This window comes from Micromonas commoda, chromosome 9 (genome assembly GCF_000090985.2).
Source record: "Micromonas commoda chromosome 9, complete sequence".
NCBI classification, from domain to species: domain Eukaryota; kingdom Viridiplantae; phylum Chlorophyta; class Mamiellophyceae; order Mamiellales; family Mamiellaceae; genus Micromonas; species Micromonas commoda.
The window spans coordinates 149,362-164,662 of NC_013046.1; the positions used below are offsets into that span (position 1 = coordinate 149,362).

At 67.6% G+C, this 15,301-nt stretch overlaps 8 protein-coding genes across 8 annotated transcripts; 3 read left to right on the plus strand and 5 right to left on the minus strand.

The window, feature by feature from the left end:
• Positions 1-20: 20 nt before the first annotated feature.
• MICPUN_61091 (predicted protein) lies at positions 21-2,862 on the minus strand (the record flags this gene model as incomplete). The annotated part of the gene is made up of 1 exon (XM_002504429.1): positions 21-2,862. One exon carries the CDS (start codon positions 2,860-2,862, stop codon positions 76-78), a length of 2,787 nt encoding a protein of 928 aa, XP_002504475.1. The 3' UTR covers positions 21-75.
• Positions 2,863-2,997: 135 nt separating this feature from the next.
• MICPUN_61092 (predicted protein) lies at positions 2,998-4,464 on the minus strand (the record flags this gene model as incomplete). Its single annotated transcript, XM_002504430.1, has 1 exon — positions 2,998-4,464. The coding sequence occupies one exon, from the start codon at positions 4,462-4,464 to the stop codon at positions 2,998-3,000; it is 1,467 nt and encodes a 488-aa protein (XP_002504476.1).
• A 329-nt stretch (positions 4,465-4,793) lies between these two features.
• MICPUN_61093 (predicted protein) lies at positions 4,794-6,474 on the plus strand (the record flags this gene model as incomplete). The annotated part of the gene is made up of 2 exons (XM_002504118.1): positions 4,794-4,889; positions 5,035-6,474. 2 exons carry the CDS (start codon positions 4,794-4,796, stop codon positions 6,472-6,474), a joined length of 1,536 nt encoding a protein of 511 aa, XP_002504164.1.
• A 337-nt stretch (positions 6,475-6,811) lies between these two features.
• Positions 6,812-8,449, plus strand: MICPUN_61094 (predicted protein; the record flags this gene model as incomplete). The annotated part of the gene is made up of 1 exon (XM_002504119.1): positions 6,812-8,449. One exon carries the CDS (start codon positions 6,812-6,814, stop codon positions 8,447-8,449), a length of 1,638 nt encoding a protein of 545 aa, XP_002504165.1.
• Positions 8,450-8,663: 214 nt separating this feature from the next.
• MICPUN_61095 (predicted protein) lies at positions 8,664-9,671 on the minus strand (the record flags this gene model as incomplete). Its single annotated transcript, XM_002504431.1, has 1 exon — positions 8,664-9,671. The coding sequence occupies one exon, from the start codon at positions 9,669-9,671 to the stop codon at positions 8,664-8,666; it is 1,008 nt and encodes a 335-aa protein (XP_002504477.1).
• Positions 9,672-9,967: 296 nt separating this feature from the next.
• Positions 9,968-12,248, plus strand: MICPUN_61096 (predicted protein; the record flags this gene model as incomplete). The annotated part of the gene is made up of 2 exons (XM_002504120.1): positions 9,968-10,433; positions 10,557-12,248. 2 exons carry the CDS (start codon positions 9,968-9,970, stop codon positions 12,191-12,193), a joined length of 2,103 nt encoding a protein of 700 aa, XP_002504166.1. The 3' UTR covers positions 12,194-12,248.
• On the minus strand, positions 12,197-13,004 carry MICPUN_61097 (predicted protein). Its single transcript, XM_002504432.1, has 2 exons — positions 12,827-13,004; positions 12,197-12,716 (listed from the first exon to the last, which is right to left on the minus strand). Exons 1-2 carry the CDS (start codon positions 12,945-12,947, stop codon positions 12,421-12,423), a joined length of 417 nt encoding a protein of 138 aa, XP_002504478.1. The 5' UTR covers positions 12,948-13,004; the 3' UTR covers positions 12,197-12,420.
• Positions 13,005-13,227: 223 nt separating this feature from the next.
• URB (nuclear envelope protein okuribin distant) lies at positions 13,228-14,961 on the minus strand (the record flags this gene model as incomplete). The annotated part of the gene is made up of 1 exon (XM_002504433.1): positions 13,228-14,961. One exon carries the CDS (start codon positions 14,959-14,961, stop codon positions 13,228-13,230), a length of 1,734 nt encoding a protein of 577 aa, XP_002504479.1.
• Between the last annotated feature and the right edge of the window lie 340 nt (positions 14,962-15,301).

Below are 15,301 nucleotides of genomic sequence, written 5' to 3' on the forward strand. Positions count from 1 at the left end.
GCCTGTTCGTCATTCGTCACGAACCGCGACGCGCTCTATCCGTGCGACACTCAAAAATCTAAACCAAAAGTACGCTCACAAACCCCCGCCGCGTCCCGCGTCGCGCCGTTTGGACAGAACCCGCGCCACCTGCGACGCCGTCAGCCTGTGCACGCCGTGCGCCTCCCTCAGCCTCTCCACCGCCGCGTTCACCGACCCCGAAGCGAGTGCGGAGTTTCGCTGGGTTTCGCCAACCCCCCGCGACGCCGCCCCAACTCGGAGCTCGGCGTCCACGGCGGCGACCACCGCCCTCGCGTCGGACGCGTCCAGGTTGAGCAAAACTGCGCACTCGTTCAACACGCCGAGGTAGTTGTCCGCGCGCCGCAGGTGCGGCGCGAAGCACGCGCGAATCGCGTCCACGTCGCGCTGGAAGTAGCTCGCGCCCGTTCGCGTGAATCCGGCTTTGTTCCCGAGGACGACTCGGCGGAGGATCGTGTCGCAGACGATTTGAGCGACGACGCGAGTCGCCGACTGCACGCACGATCCGCCGCCGTCGTCGACGGCGTCGGCGGCGACGAGCGCGGCGCGGACGACGGCGAGGCCGTCGCGGAGGACCCGCAGCGGGCGAACGAGCGCCGGCGACGCCATCACCTCGGCGCCGAGACCCCTCGGGTCGCGTGGATCGTTTTGGTTTTGGTTTTGGTTTCGGTTTTCGTCCCCGTCGTCCCCGTCGTCCCCGTCCCCGGGTGCCGACTTTTCGTCCCCGTTCCCGTTCCCGTCGCTCGTCGCGTCGTCCCGCGCCCCGAACCGTCCCGCGAGGTGCGCGTTCGACAGGTACGAAACCGCCGATCGCTCGAAGGCGTCGGCGAACGTCTCCGCGATTTTCCGCGTCCACTCGTCCGCAAACGCGTCAAGCTTGGCGACCGCGTCGCCGAAGAGGTTATCGTTCCCTCCCGCCGCGGCGAGCGCCGCGGCGTCCTCGCCCCTGTCCCGCGTCGCGCCCGCGAGCCTCCGCGCGACGCAGACGCAATCGCCGACCCTCAGCGCGCCGTTCGCGGCGGCCGTCGGGGACACGGTGGATATCATCGCGTGGTACGCATCAGCCGCTTTTACCCGGTACGTAAGCGTCTGATCGCAAAAGACGCCGATAAACTCCGACGCGACGTTCGCGAGGTACGCCAGCCGCGCGTTCACGGGAGGTTCGTACATGGGGTGGGTTGGATCCCAGATGGCCGGGTCGCTCGTGGACGTGTCGGGGACGAAGGTTTCCTTCGGGAGCGACAAGGCTCGGTCCACGGCTCGGTTGAAACACTCCGCCGCCTTCTCCGCGACGGGCGGCGCGGTGACGCCGTCCGAACCGGAACCCGAAGGTCGCGGGTTCGATACCTCCGCGGCGAGCGACGGGTCGGGATCTCCCTCCTCGTACCCAACCCCGATCGCGCCGATCCCCGCGGGGGACCACGAGTCGTTTGTAGCACCGGCGTTTGTATCGGCTGCGACGACGTCGATTTCGCGAAGACAATCCGTCAGCTCGGCGCGCATCCATCGAACGGCGCGGTCCCTGCCGGACGAAGCGAGCGCGGCGAGCGCGCTGCACCCCGCGGGGAGCGAGTCCGCGTCCACGAGGAAGTTCGCTCCGGCCGCAGTGGGTATCGAACGCCCAACCTTCGGGTTCGACGACAGTCGCGTCACCAACGCGCGAACCTCAACGTCGAACCGCTCGCACTCATCCGCGAGGTGCAGCCAACGCGCGTCCGACGCCCTGGAATTCTCCCTCGAGTACGCCCTCGCGCCCACGTACCCTTCCTCAGTCTCCGCCGTCTCCGTCGCCGGGATGAAGTGCCCTTCGACGACGTCACGCGCGATTCGCGCGAGCGCGACGGCGAAGCCCGTCGCGAGCCTTTGAACGGAAGCCTTGGAACGTATCCCGGCGTCTGAACCGCCCGCGCGCGATTCGAACGTCGCGGGTTCGATTCCGTGCCGGAGCGCGGCGTCGACTAGTGGCGCGCAGCGCGCCGCGACGCGCGTCACGCACGCGAAGAGCCTCTCCGGTCGGCTCGGATCGTTCGCCGGCGACGAAGCGTCGGCCACGAAGTGTCTCTCCACCGCATCTCGCACGGGCGACGCGAGCGCGTTGGCGATCCACGACTCGAACAACGTCGCGGGTTCGATTCCGTCGCCGTCCAACTTTGCCGTGTTTTCCGCCGCGGCTTGCAGCGCACCCAGGACGGCGCACGCGTCGCAAAGGTCCGCGGCGGATTCGTCGGACGAGGGGTCGACGCGCCACTCGAACGCGTCCACCGCGCTTGGGTTGATTGGTGGTGGCCATCCGGTGCGTCCCGCGGCGTCGACGGCGAGACGCGTCGCGACGGCGCGGAGGCGATCGCACTCGGCGCGGATGCGCGCGGCGAGGGATGCGGTGAACCGATCGTGCGCCGGTGCGCGCGGTGGGTCGCTGCACAGCTGTGCGTCCCGCGCGTCGCGTAGGGCATCGGACGCGCCGAGGAGAGACGCGGACGCCTCGCGTAGGCGGGGGAGATCCGCGCGCGTCGCCGAGGAGGGATGGACGGACCTGGCGCCGGCGCTCGCGTCGCGCAGCGCAGCCTCGGCGCGGGCGACGCGCGCCAGCGTCTCGCGCGCGTCGTTCACGGCGCGAAACCTCGCGACCAGCGCGCGAGGGTCCCGCAGCGAGGATGCGTCGCGGACAGCCTCGTCGGATGATGCGTCGGAGGAGGAACGCGCGGAGGCGTCGCGCGCGGACGCGAGCGCGGACGCGAGATGGGCGCGGAGGGCGTCGACGGATGAAGACGTCGAGGTCATCTCCGCGCGGATGTCGCGAGCCACATCCGCAGCCGCGCGCGGCGCGCGCGGTGTCGCCACCATCGCGCGCGGCTCGAATCTGTCGCTTTCGACTCGAGTGTGCGAGACTCTGTGGGACGTCTGGATGTTGCCAAATCGACGCGGCGTCCACTCGCACTACGTAACAAAGTCACTACCTTCGCATTCCTTTCGAACGAATCACTTCCACCTCGGAGGCGCCGCGGGGGGCGAGGGCGCGAAACGCCTCTTCGTCGACGCAGGGACGCTCGTCGCGTGCTCCGCTTGCTCCGTCGCCGCTTGCTTCGCCGCCGACGCCGCCGCCAAATCGTCGTGCAACACATCCAGCGCCGCCGCCCTGCGACGCGCGTCGAGGTCGTCCAGCGATACGCCCGCCCCACGCCCCCCGCCGCCGTTAGAGGAGCGCGTCTCGTTGTTGACGACGAACCCCCGGAGCGAGCCGTACACGGCCTCGAACGCGCGCGCGTCCACGTCCCGACCATCCCCGTTCCAATTAACGTTACAATCAACGTCGTCGCCCGCGCCCCCCCCGACCGTTCCCGCTCCGGGGTGCCGACTTTTCGTCCCAATCCCCGTCCCCGTTCCGAACGCGGCGGCCCTCCTCGCCAGCGCCCGCGTCGCGCCGACGTGCCTCTCGAGCCCGAGCCTCAGCGCGTCCGTCTCGCGCTCCAACTCGGCCGCCTCGGCGACGGCGCCGTCAAAGTCGAAGTCGGCATCCTCCGAGTTGGACCTCGTTCCGACGCCCTCGTTCGCGGACGCGATGGCGATGTCGCTCCGCCCCACCTCCCGCGCGAGGGCGTCCGCGCACGCGCGCAAGTCACCCTCCCGGCGCGCCGACGCGCGCACCAGCGCCCGCTGCAGCTCGAGTTCGCGTCTAGTCCGTTCGTGCTCTGCAGTCAATTCAATCGTCTTTGCCACGAGAGCGTCGGAGTCGCGGGATTGAGACTCGAGTTCGACCGCCGCGCGCTCGTTCCGCGCGATGACGCGTTTCGTGGTGTTCTCCAGCTCCTCGTCCGTGAGTCGCATGAGCGCGAGCCTCGTCGCCTTGATTCGCGCCGCGGATTCCGCTCGCAGGCGCTCTCGATCTCGAGCGAGCGCGCTCTCGAGGTCGTGCAGGTTTGTTTTCATCTCGTGGAGCTCCCTCGCGACGGTCTCGGAGACCTCGGCGAGGCCGTCGAGGATGCGCGTCTTGTCATCTCGACGCCGCGAGATGTCGGGTTCCGTCTCGCGGAGGGCGTCGACGCGCGCGGTGAGCTCCCGCGTCTCCCCGTCGGCGCGTTCCCTCGCCGAACGGACGCGAACTTCCATCCCGCGCGTCTCCCCCTCGCACTCGCGAGTCTTGGCGTCGATCCGCGCCTGAAGCTCGTCCACGATCTCCCGCCTCGCGGCGAGCTCCCAGGTGAGGTACTCTTCGACGTCGGAGGTGGCTCGGGTCGTGTCCGCGACCGCCGCCTTCAGAGCCGCGTTGGTTCGTTCCAGCGACGTCGTCCGGGTGCGGAATGCGTCGAGGGAAATCTGAAGCCTCGCCGCGTGGAGCGCGCGTTCGTTCATCTCGAGCTGGTGCGAGGTGAGCTCGGGGAGCTCGGGCGGGGGCGGAGGCTTGTCGTCATCGCCGCCGCCCTTCGCGTCCTTCTTCTTCGGGGGCATCCGTCGACCTCGGGGGCGCCTCCGAAGTGGCGGAAGGGTGCGCCAAAAGCAGCTCTTGGCTCGTTTCGGGCTCACGAATCTTGGAGTTGGAAAACCTCATTGCAATCACGTACAGATTGTGAAAGATTTAGGCAATTGTTTCATTAGGATATGATATCACGTTGAATAGACGCACGGTTTGTGATAACTTTGTGATTAACTAAGAGGTCAGACACCCGCGTGTGATAGCCGGCATCCATCGGACGCTTCCGCCGCAAAGCCTATCCAAACCGTTCGTCCCGACACATCAGGTCGCGACCCGTCGCACCGACCCCTTCCACACGACAAAGATGGCCTCCGCGGTCATGTCCTCGGCGCGCGCGGCGATCACCTCTCGCCCGATCGCCCCCAAGCGCGGCGCTAAGCCCCTCCGCGCCGTCCGCTCGGTGCGCGCCCCGCCAGCGCCCTCCAATCTTTTCGGCACGCACCCACAGGGTTTAGGGCAAATCCTCCCTCATCTTCTCCCCTCGCTCCCCCCACGCCGCGAGCGCTGCGCTGACCGACGCGTCCCCGACCCGAGCCACCCCTCAGGTCCACCCCACCGTCACCGTCGCCGCGGCCGCCGACGAGGTCACCGTCAAGCAGCACGACCTCGGCGACTGCAAGGTTCGCCTCGAGGTCGCCGTCCCGATCTCCGTGCAGAACGAGGCGTATCAGGCGTGCCTGGAGGGCTTCGCGGAGAAGTGCCAGATCCCGGGCTTCAACTACAAGAAGGGCGGCGGCCGCAAGAAGGGCGACGCCAAGCTCCCGCCCGCGTCCGTCATCGTCAACTTCGTCGGCGCGAAAGAGTTCGCGTCCGCGTGCGTCGAGGAGGTGCTCCAGATGTCCATCCCCGTCGCCATGGAGACCGTCGCGGCCACCGCGCTGCAGGACTCCGAGCGCATCGAGACCGCGTTCGACGACCTGAAGAAGGCGTTCAGCGGCAGCGACTGCGCCCCGATCGGCGATCTCACCTACTCCATCGGCGTCGAGGTCGTGCCGACGATCAAGTGGACCGGCGATTACCGCAAGCTGAAGGTGACGGTGCAATCCCCGGGTGACGACGTCACCGACGCCGCGGAGGCTGAGTCCATCTTCAACGCCGCGCTTCGCAACCTGGGCACCATGCGCGTCGTCGCGGACCGCGGCCTCGAGGTGGGCGACCAGGTCGTCATGGACCTCAGCGCGGTCAACAAGGCGACCGGCGAGGAGATCGAGGGCATCAAGCAGGAAAAGTTCAACCTGGACACCGGCGCCGCGCGATTGAACCTCCCCGGGCTGGTCGACGGCATCGTCGGCATGAAGACCGGCGAGACGCGCGAGGTCCCGATCACCATGCCAGACGACTGGCCGCAGGCGTTCATCCGAGGCGTCGAGGCCACCTTCACCGTCACGCTTCGAGAGCTCTTCCAGAACGACGTCCCCGAGGCGACGGACGCCGTCGCGTCCAAGATTTTCCCAGACGCGTCCACGATTGACGACGCCAAGGCGAAGATCCTCGAGTCTCAGAAGGCGACCACCGCCGCGATGCTGGAGCAGGCGACTAACGAGGCGCTCGTGGACGCCCTCGCCGCCATCTGCGACGCGCCTCTCCCGGCGTCCATCGTCGAGGAGACCGGCCGGCAGATGTACTCGCAGAAGATGCTGGAGATGCAGGTTGGCAGCGGCTTGAGCATGGAGGTCGTCAACCAGCTCGCGTCCCCGGAGATGGTCGAGAAGTTTCTGGAGACGGACAGGAAAGAGATCGAACTCGTGGTGCGCCGCACCATCGCGTGCGAGGAGCTGTTCCGCCTGGAGAACATCCAGGTCTCGGAGGAGGAGTTCAAGGCGGAGGTTGTCGCGGCGAAAGAGGAGTTTGAGCGCTACGGCACAGAGTACGACGTGCAGAGGCTGGTGGAGCAGGCGGGCGAGGCGATCGAGGCGAGGAAGAGCATGGAGTGGCTCAGGGCGCACGCGGAGGTGACCGTGCTCCCGCCCGCGGGTACCGCGTAGGACGGGACGGAGCGCGGTGTAGCCGTTTTTGAGTGACGCCTTACCAGTACAACACGCGTCGGCCGACCACGGAAAATTTTCGCGCCAGATCGTGATTCGCGAGAAGCATCTCCGGCGCGGGGGAACGCTCCCGGGGCACTGTCCTCGTCGCCGCGAGTCACCTCCTCGCCGTCGACGCGAGTATCGGAGCTCCGTTCGGGATCGTTCATCCATCGCGAGCGTCAACGCCTCGACGCGCTCGATCGCACGCCCCAAACCGCGCCGCGCGATACTCTCGTTCGGCTCCTCCCTCGGAACCTCCGTTCCCCTCCGTGCGTTTTCTCGGAACACATCAGTCATGAGCGGCGGACCGACGCGCGTCGCGTCGCGGGCGCTCGCGCGCGCCCTCTCGCGGCCGCTGCACACGTCCGGCACCAAAGATAAGGCCGCGCACGCACTCAACCTCGCGTCCGCCGCCGCGCATCCTCCACCGGCCGCCTCGTCCGCGAGCGCGCTTCCCTTCTTCGCGAGGTTCATCGGCGCGATACTCGACGTGGCGCTGACCCCCGCGCAGAGAGCGGCGATGCTCGACCGGACCACGAACGACGACGGCCGAGGTTTCGCCGCCGCCGGCGTCGCACGCGGAGACTCCGACGCGCTCGCCGCCGTCGCCGCCGCCCGCCGCGAGCGCGACGTCGCGCTCGATCGAGTCGCGGACCTCGAATCCACCACCGCGTCGCTCCGCGCGTCCGTCACGAAGCTCGAGGGCAAGACGTGGTCAGATTCCGACCAGATGCGACTTCTACGCGATCAGCTGTGGCAGGCTAACCAGGACGCCGCGGACGCCCGCGTCGCGCTCAACGCCGTCCGCGAGGACCTTGAGCACGCGGTACGCAGGGAGGCGGACCTCGCCGTGCGCGTCGTCGCCGCGAAAGACGAAGCCGTCGCCGAAGTCGTGACTCGCGCCAAAACCGAATTCGACCAACTGAGGACGTCCATGGAGGAGAAGCACACGTCGCTGCTCGCGTCCGTGGAGTGCAAGGTGGCCAAGCTGGAGGCGACCGAGGCCAAGGCGCGCGGGCTCGAGGCTGCGCTCGCGGCGGCGGAGACGCGACTGGCGGAGACGAGCGCACTCGAGAAGAAAGTCGCGAGCCACGAGCTGTACGGGACGATGCTGCGAGACTTCGGGTACAAGAAGATCTACGCCATGCCCGCGAAAAACTTGGTGTGCAAGGATAAGGTGGGCATCTACGACCAGCAGAGGGCGTTCAGGGCGGAGCGCGCGCAGGTTATCGCGGCGGAGAAGGCCAAGGAGGCCGTCTTCTCCCTCCCCGGCGTCGTCACCCTCGCCGAGGGAACCGCGGCTGTGAGGGGTAAAAAGACTAAAAAGAAGAGTTCGCTCCTCTTCGGGTCTTCGAGCGCAAACAACACCGGCGCGCACATACTCGACGGCCAACACAGGGTCGGCGCGTTGGAGATCCTCCTGAGCCAGGGCGTCATCGCCCCCGATCACACCGTGCTGGTCGAGGTCTTCGAGAACGTCGACGACGCGAGGGCGTCTGAAATCTTCACCGAGATCAACGCCGCGCAGCCCATCCGGTTTGTGGACATGCCCGGCGTCGCACCCGCGGATGTGAAGTGGATGCTCGAGGGCGCCGCGCAGCGGATCAAGGAACGGTACCGCGCGATGTTCAGCGCATCCGAGCGATGCAAGATCCCCAACATCAACCTCGACGTCCTTCGCGAGGAGCTCTTCTCCGCGGAGGTGGTGACCCGTTTCGGCATCGCCGACGAGGATGCGTTTGTGGCGTGGCTCGAGAGCGAAAACGCCAAACTGGCGCAAAGAACGGAGAAGGAGTGGCTCGAGGCGAGACCCAAGCGCGGCAGGGGCAGCACGGGCAGCGAGGAGACGTACCTGAAGGCGCTCGCGAAGGCTAAGGAGCACGGGTTCTACCTCGGGATGGATTTCTCCTGGCTCGACGTCACCGACGCCTAAGCGGCGACGCGTCATCATTCGAGTCGCAGTCGAGACGCGCGAAGAGTTGCGCGGAAAAACGGGGACGGGGGTTAACTGTACGACGTTAGACGAACGCACACGAGCTGTGCCATTTCAATTCCAAACATCACGCGCACCATCGAATCGCGAACCTCGAGTCTTTCGTCCGTGCCGGGCATCACGCGAGCGCTCGCGCTCTCCTCTCCGTCGGCGCTCACGACATGGCGCCCACCGGGACCTCGCCGAGCATGACCTCGTTGGGATCGACGGGCTCGACGATCTCCGGCGCGGCGACCCTGAAAGAGTTACGGATGCGCTTGAGCGAGTTGCCCGCCAGCCGCCAGTTCTCCGGGTACGCGTCCAGCGAGAGGACGTACAGGTCCCCGTCGACGACCGTGGCGGACATGAGGTAGATGTGCTGCGGGTACAGGCATCCCACGGCGGATGGGCACTCCTTCGGCGGCGGCGACGCGACCATCTCCCAGTCGTAGTAGACCCTGTCGCCGTCGGTGACGTCGACGCGCTTGTAGCTGCCGAGCATGTCCGCGCGCCTGTAGGAGTCGTCGTACTTGTCGAGGCCGAGCGCCTTGGCGACGGGCACGTTCTCGGGCTTTCCGAGGTCCGCGATGGACGGCTTCGCGAACCCTTTGGTGACGAAGACCCTCGCCTCCACCGCCACCTTGCCGTTCACCGGGTCCACGATCTCGCCCCACCGCGCCATCGCCGGGAATCCGCTCTCGCCCGTGACGTCCTGGACGACGGGTGCGACGGTCCACAGGTTGGAGACCTCGAAGGACGCGGCCTTGACGCCGTCGACGCCGAACGCGCCGTCGAACGCCGCGCGTCTCGGGTAGGACACCTCGCCGGAGTTCTTGGAGAGGACGTCCTTCATGGAGGCCTCGATGGCGGCCTGCGCGGCCTCCTCGTCGAGGTCATCGTCGTCATCCGCCGCCGCGAATGCGAGCGGGGTGCCCACCGCGCACTGCGTGAAGAGCGCGGCGATCGCGAGGACGTCGCGGCGGCTCCTGCCGACGTCATCATCGGCCGACGGTTGGATCGGATGATTCGGGCGATGCACCTTGGCGACGATCGATGGGGTACGCGGCGGCGGTCGCGTGGACGTGGACGCGCGGGAGGATGACGCCAGGCGCGCGTCGCGGATGCATCTCGTGTCAATGCGCGCGACGGGGCGCCGCGTGGCCGCTGCTAGGGACGCAGACATCGTGTGCGGACGTGTGCGTCGACGATATCCCGCCGCGAGATCGAGATAGTGCTGCGGATCGCAGATGCTTTTTCGCACAAAGCGGATCATCGGCGATTTCTCTGACTGGTTTCCATGTGCAGCAATTTATTTCAAACCGCAAATGGATAAAACCCTGACTGCCAAATCGGCGAAGTGTGGGCATCACCGCGAGCCGGCACCCGCCTTTCCCGCAGCGAGCGGTTACACTTTGACGCGCGCGGAGACGACGGTCTCGCGTCGACCTCAGCGAACGAGGTAACCGCGTCGCACGCGCGATGCGTCGCACGCGCGATCGCGTCGCGGGAGAACCGCACCGGGCGGTCGCTCGCAGCCCCGTCGGGGTCCTCCTCCTCGCGCTGGCGATGCTCACCGGATGCGCATCCGCGGCTGATCTGGCGCCCGCGGCCTCGGACGAGCCGCGCGTCGCGGGGCCGTCGCGCGGAGGGTTCAAGGAGGCGCTCGCGGCGAGCGCGCGCCCGAGCACGATCGTCCAGACGGCGGCGTCGACGATTCCGTCCGTGGCCGACCGCGCGGGTCTTCCTCCGCCGGCGTCGCGCGCGGTCACCGCGCGCGAGCGGTTACCCAGTGAGCACTCGCGCGAGTTTCTGGCGTGGGCCCGGCGCTACGATAAGCTCCTGGAGTACTGCCCGGACGGCGCGGTTCCGTGCGCGGAGTCCCTCAGGCGCGAGGCGGTGTGGAGGATAAACGCGCGGCACATCGAGGAGCACAACAGGCGCTCGGGTGCGTCCCAACCTCCCACCCGCGAGACTCCCTCCCGCAAATCCAAATCCAAAACCAAAACCACGACAAAAACCAAAGCAAAAGCCGAACCTCATCGCCCCCTCCCCGCCCATGAACGAACAGGCTCGCTCATGAAGAAAGGCCTGACGCGGTTCGCGGACATGACCTCCGAGGAGTTCACCACGAACGCGGCGACGTACAGCACCCCGCTGCTCTCGGTGAGTTCAAAGGCGGAGCTTCGCGCCGAGCTCCCGGTCGACGTGCGACGAGGCGAACGAGCCGCGGCGTCGGCGAAGGAGCGCTACCTCGCGTCTCACGCGGCGGACGGAGACGGAACATCCCTGTCGCTGAAGCTCGCGACGGACGCGGCGGCGGCGGCGGGCGAGCGCTTGCCGTCCGAGAGGGGGGCACACGCCGAGGACGACGGCCACGTGGAGGATGGGATATTCGGAAGCGTCTTCCCGGCGTTGGGGTCTTCGAGGACGACGGACGCGACGAGTAAACGCGGGGAGAGGGCCGAACGGAAAGTCCGAAAGACGTCGAGAGGCGTCGACGTCGCGACGTCCGCGCGCCCCCGCGTGGGCTCCGCGCCGTCGTCCGGGACGTCCGCGAGCGAAGGCGCCGGTCCCCTCGGGACGAACCTGCCGACGCATTTCGACTGGTCCGACGTCGTGGACTTTGGCGACGTCGTGCACCAGGGTAAGTGCGCCGGCTGCTGGGCGTACTCCACCGCCGCCGTGATCGAGGCGGCGCGTTTGATCGACGCGCGCGCCACCGCCGCGCGCTCGGGCGACGCCGACGCCGCATCGCGGTTAACCACCGAGCGCCTGAGCCCCCACGCGCTCATCGACTGCGACGACCTGGACCGGGGATGCGCCACCGGGAACATGGCCTCGGCGTACTCGTGGATCCAGACGTCCGCCAAGGGCATTCCCACGATGGCCGCGTACCCGCGCCGCGGACGCGACGGCGTCTGCGACACAGCCGCGCTGGGCGCCATCCGCGACGAAAACGTCGTTCGCACGGAAGGGTACTGCGACTTGCCCTCGCTCGGCGACGCCACCGAGGCGCAGACGTTACAGGCTCTCGCGCAGCAACCCGTCGCCGTCGGCGTCAACGTACACGCGCTGCAATTTTATGAGAGTGGGGTTGTTGACGTGCACGACTGCCCGCCCGCGTCGGACGATCCACTCCGGGCGATCAACCACGCGGCGGTGTTGACGGGATGGGGCAAGGACGAAGCGACCGGTAAGTGGTACTGGATCCTTCGAAACACGTACGGCGAGCACTGGGGCGAGGGCGGGTACGCTCGACTCGCGTTTGGCAAATTACCCGGCACCAATTTCGGGACGTGCGCTTTATACACCGAGGGTAACTACCCCGTGCTCGGCGATTTGCAGTGCACGGAGGGCGCCGTGCGCAAGGAGGCTGTGAAGCACGGGAAACACGTCTGGCTCTACCCCGGCGGGTACAACATGGGCCCGAGGGACGCGAAGTGGCGGTGGCCGAGTTGGGAGGAGATGAGGATGATGCTGGCGAGCGGGGGTTGGCCGGCGGGTAGCGAGGACGGGGTCGCGGCGGTCGCGGTGCTCGGGGTGGCGTGCGCGGTCATCGTCGCCGCGCTCGTCGCCGCCAGGTACGGGCGTCGCGGCGCCGGGGCGGGCGTCGGCGGCGCCGGGGGTGAGGGGGGGGAAGAGGTCGAGGGATTGCTGTCGGCGGCTGACGGCGGCGCCGCTTACGGCGCCGCCGCTTCGCCGTGACGCGTCGCTCGAACGCGGTTTAAATCGAATTAACGCGACTCTAGCGATGTTTCCGAACGAGCGGCGTCTTTGCTTCGTTGAAGCGCCTGAACTTGTCGTTTCTGAACCCGTCCTGGCGTCGCCAGCCGGTGCGCTCGCTCGATTGACGATGAATCGAGTTCTCCTCGCTCTGTTTCGGGACCGTCGTCAGCCGAGAATCGGGGCGCCGGGTGTCGGCTTAGCGGTTCTTACTTGGGGGTGACCATGGTCATGTTGGAGGGCGCGAGGGTGGCTGGCAGCTGGCCGTTGAGCTGCTCCATGCTGTAGATGCCGCGCGCCTTGAGCTCGCGGCCCATGCGCGCGAGCACGCAGCACTGGCAGCACACCGCGCAGCATCGGTCGCCGAGGCAGTCGCTCTGGGTGATACCGAGCTTCGACTTGAGCGCGGTCTGGTTCGGGCCGATGCAGCAGCAGCCGGCGATGAGGCACCCGATCGGCAATCCGCCGAAATAGGAGTAAAGGCAGCACGAGGGGCTGCAAAACTCTGTGTCGCGGGGATCGCGTGGGGTTGGCGGATGAGCGAGGGCGCGTGGTGGCGAAAGTGGACGGGGCGCGGGTTGTATGACGAATCGGGGACATCGCGCAATTACTCACCGCCCGAGTTGATGATCTTGTTCTGCTGGCCGAGCGCGACAGAGGGCGTGATGCAGGAGATGCAGCATGTCTCGCAGTCTGAGCAGCAGCCGCAGAGGCCGGTGCTCCACTTATCGGACATGTTGGCAGATGTTGGGTCGGCGAGTCCTCGTGCAAGAGGAAGAGTGTTTAACAAGCTCCTCGAATAGTGTTATTCGTGTGTTGCCAAAAAAGTCAACAGGCCGAACCCTGCCGCGCGAAGGGTCGCCGATCTCTGCGACACGTCATCAATCAGGTTTTTTGTTAAAAGTCTTGGCGAAGATTTGTATGACTATCGTTACACGAGCCACATCGCCAAAAGCCAAATGGAAAATCATGCCATCGACGCGTAATTGTTTGCTCTGCCACGGAATTTGACGCATTTACGGTTTCCCCGTCGCGCGCCGCCGAATCAGCAACACCTCCCCTCCCGCCGCGCCCTCGTCCCCGCCCTCGCCTCCCTCATCCGCGGCACCCGTCCCCCCGACGTCATCACCGCCGCCCGTGCCCCGCCACCGCCGCGCGAGTCTCACGCAGACGACGACGACGAACAAGCCGGCGACGAGGAGCGCGGCGACGACGACGGCGAAGAAAGCAGAGTCGGGACGCCAAGCCCGGGTTGTCGTATTTGTTGTTGTATTTGTTGTAATTGTTGACGTTGTCGTGTTTGTCGTTGTTGTCATTGTGGGAGGAGGAATAAGAGGAATGAGAGGTGATGGCGGCGGTCGCGGTCGTGGCGGTGGCGCGGCCGAGGCGGTGGACTGCGTGAAGACCTCGGGTCGACTTTCTCGCGCGTCGCCGTCGAGCCACGACAGAAACGACGCCACGTCGGATGCCACGTCGTATGCCACGCCGGACTCCACGTCGGACGCCGCGCCGGACGATTGAGCGTCGAGGGAGGTACTGTGGTCGCCGCGAGTCCCCGAGAGGAGCCGCGCCGCCGACGCGGACACCGCGGTCATCACCGCCGACGACTGGACGCACGATTTGGCGGCCGCGCCGTATGCCACGTCGCGGAGGCGCCGCGCGTCCGACGTGGCATCCGACGTGGCATCCGACGCGGCGCAGAGTCGGTGGAGCGCGGCCGCGAGCGTTCGATCCTCCGCGGCGACCGCCCCCGGCGGCGGGAACGTCGTCAAAGGAACGCCGTTTATTAACCCCGCGTCGTCCAACTTTTCGTCCCGGTTAAACGGACCCTCCTCTCCCGCCGCGTCGGACGCCACGTCGGATGCCACGTCGGATGCCACGTCGAACACGTCCAGCGCGCACGCGCACTCCTCGGCGTGGTAGACCCGCGTCGCCGCGCAGCACCCGCGAAGGCGCGCGTCGTCGACGACGGCGACGACGAGAGCGTCGCCGCCGGGGCCGAAGCCGGGGGCGGGAAAAGGAAAGGGAACCTCATCGGCGCCGCACGCGTCGACCGTCGCCGGGAGCGCGTCCTCCGCGCACCTCGCGGCGCGCGCGAGCCACGCCCGCGCGAGCGCGTCGACGTCCTCGCCGGTGACGACGGCGACGCCGCGGACGTCGAGCGGCGGCGGCGGGAGGGACGGGAATTTGTTCGTGTTCGTCGAAGCCGCCGTCTGTGTCGTCGTCAGCGTGAGGGTCACCGCCGCGAGGCGAACGGGTGGGTGTCGCGGCGGCGGGAGCGACGCCTCGACGCGCAGGACGTCGACGCGCGCGCCCCCGTCGGCGGTTTCGTCGGCGTCGGCGTCGTCGACGTCGACGACGCGCGTCGCCGTGCAGTCCGGCGCGCTCGGTCGCCAGCGGTTCGTGGGGTCGAGGACAAGCTCGCACAGCACCGCCGTCCGCTCGCCGTCCCCAACGCCTCCCGCTTCACGCGCGCCGGCCTCCTCGACCGCGATCGCGACGGTCAGCGACGTCGAGAGGACATCCGCGAGATCCGCGTCGGCGCGTGCGACGACGAGGTCCGCCACCAAGGCGGCGGCGTCTACGGCGTCAACGGCGAAGGTCCGACTCGTGGTCGTGGTCGTTCGCGTCGCCGGGGGCGGCGGCGACGGCGACCCCGCGCCGTCGCGCTCGCGCTCGCCGCTCGCGAGCAGGACGCGCGCGGGCGGGTGGGTGGACTCGGGGCGCGATACTCTCGCGCGGCGGCGCATGGTCGGCCGCGCGCCCTCGGTCTCTGGGGCGGTCGAACCAAGTCGTCAGTCGCGGTGGAACCCTCAGCCACCGGGCGGAGGAACATTCATCATCAGTGCGTTCCTCGCTGGTCACACAGCTCAGCTGCGCAGTCGCTCGGGTTCGATTGCGGAAGATCCAGGAAGATGAGGCGAAATCTCGAAAAGTGACGTGGCAGTGCCGGAAAGGAAAAGTTTGAAGACTGGCACCCATACAAACGAAAGCCGCGTCAGCTTCAATCGCGCTGCAAAAAAGCGCTTTTCCGCTCGACGGTTCCAGCACAGCACCGTCGTCGCCCCCCGGACACGCGACGCCGACGCC

What these genes read in the sequence shown, in the direction of transcription:
- MICPUN_61097 (XM_002504432.1), bottom strand. Translation starts at nt 12,947, where the DNA reads ATGTCCGATAAGTGGAGCACCGGCCTCTGCGGCTGCTGCTCAGACTGC. An exon ending in CAAGATCATCAACTCGGGCG is followed by an intron (nt 12,717 to 12,826) that starts GTGAGTAATTGC and finishes CCCGCGACACAG; the next exon opens with AGTTTTGCAGCCCCTCGTGC.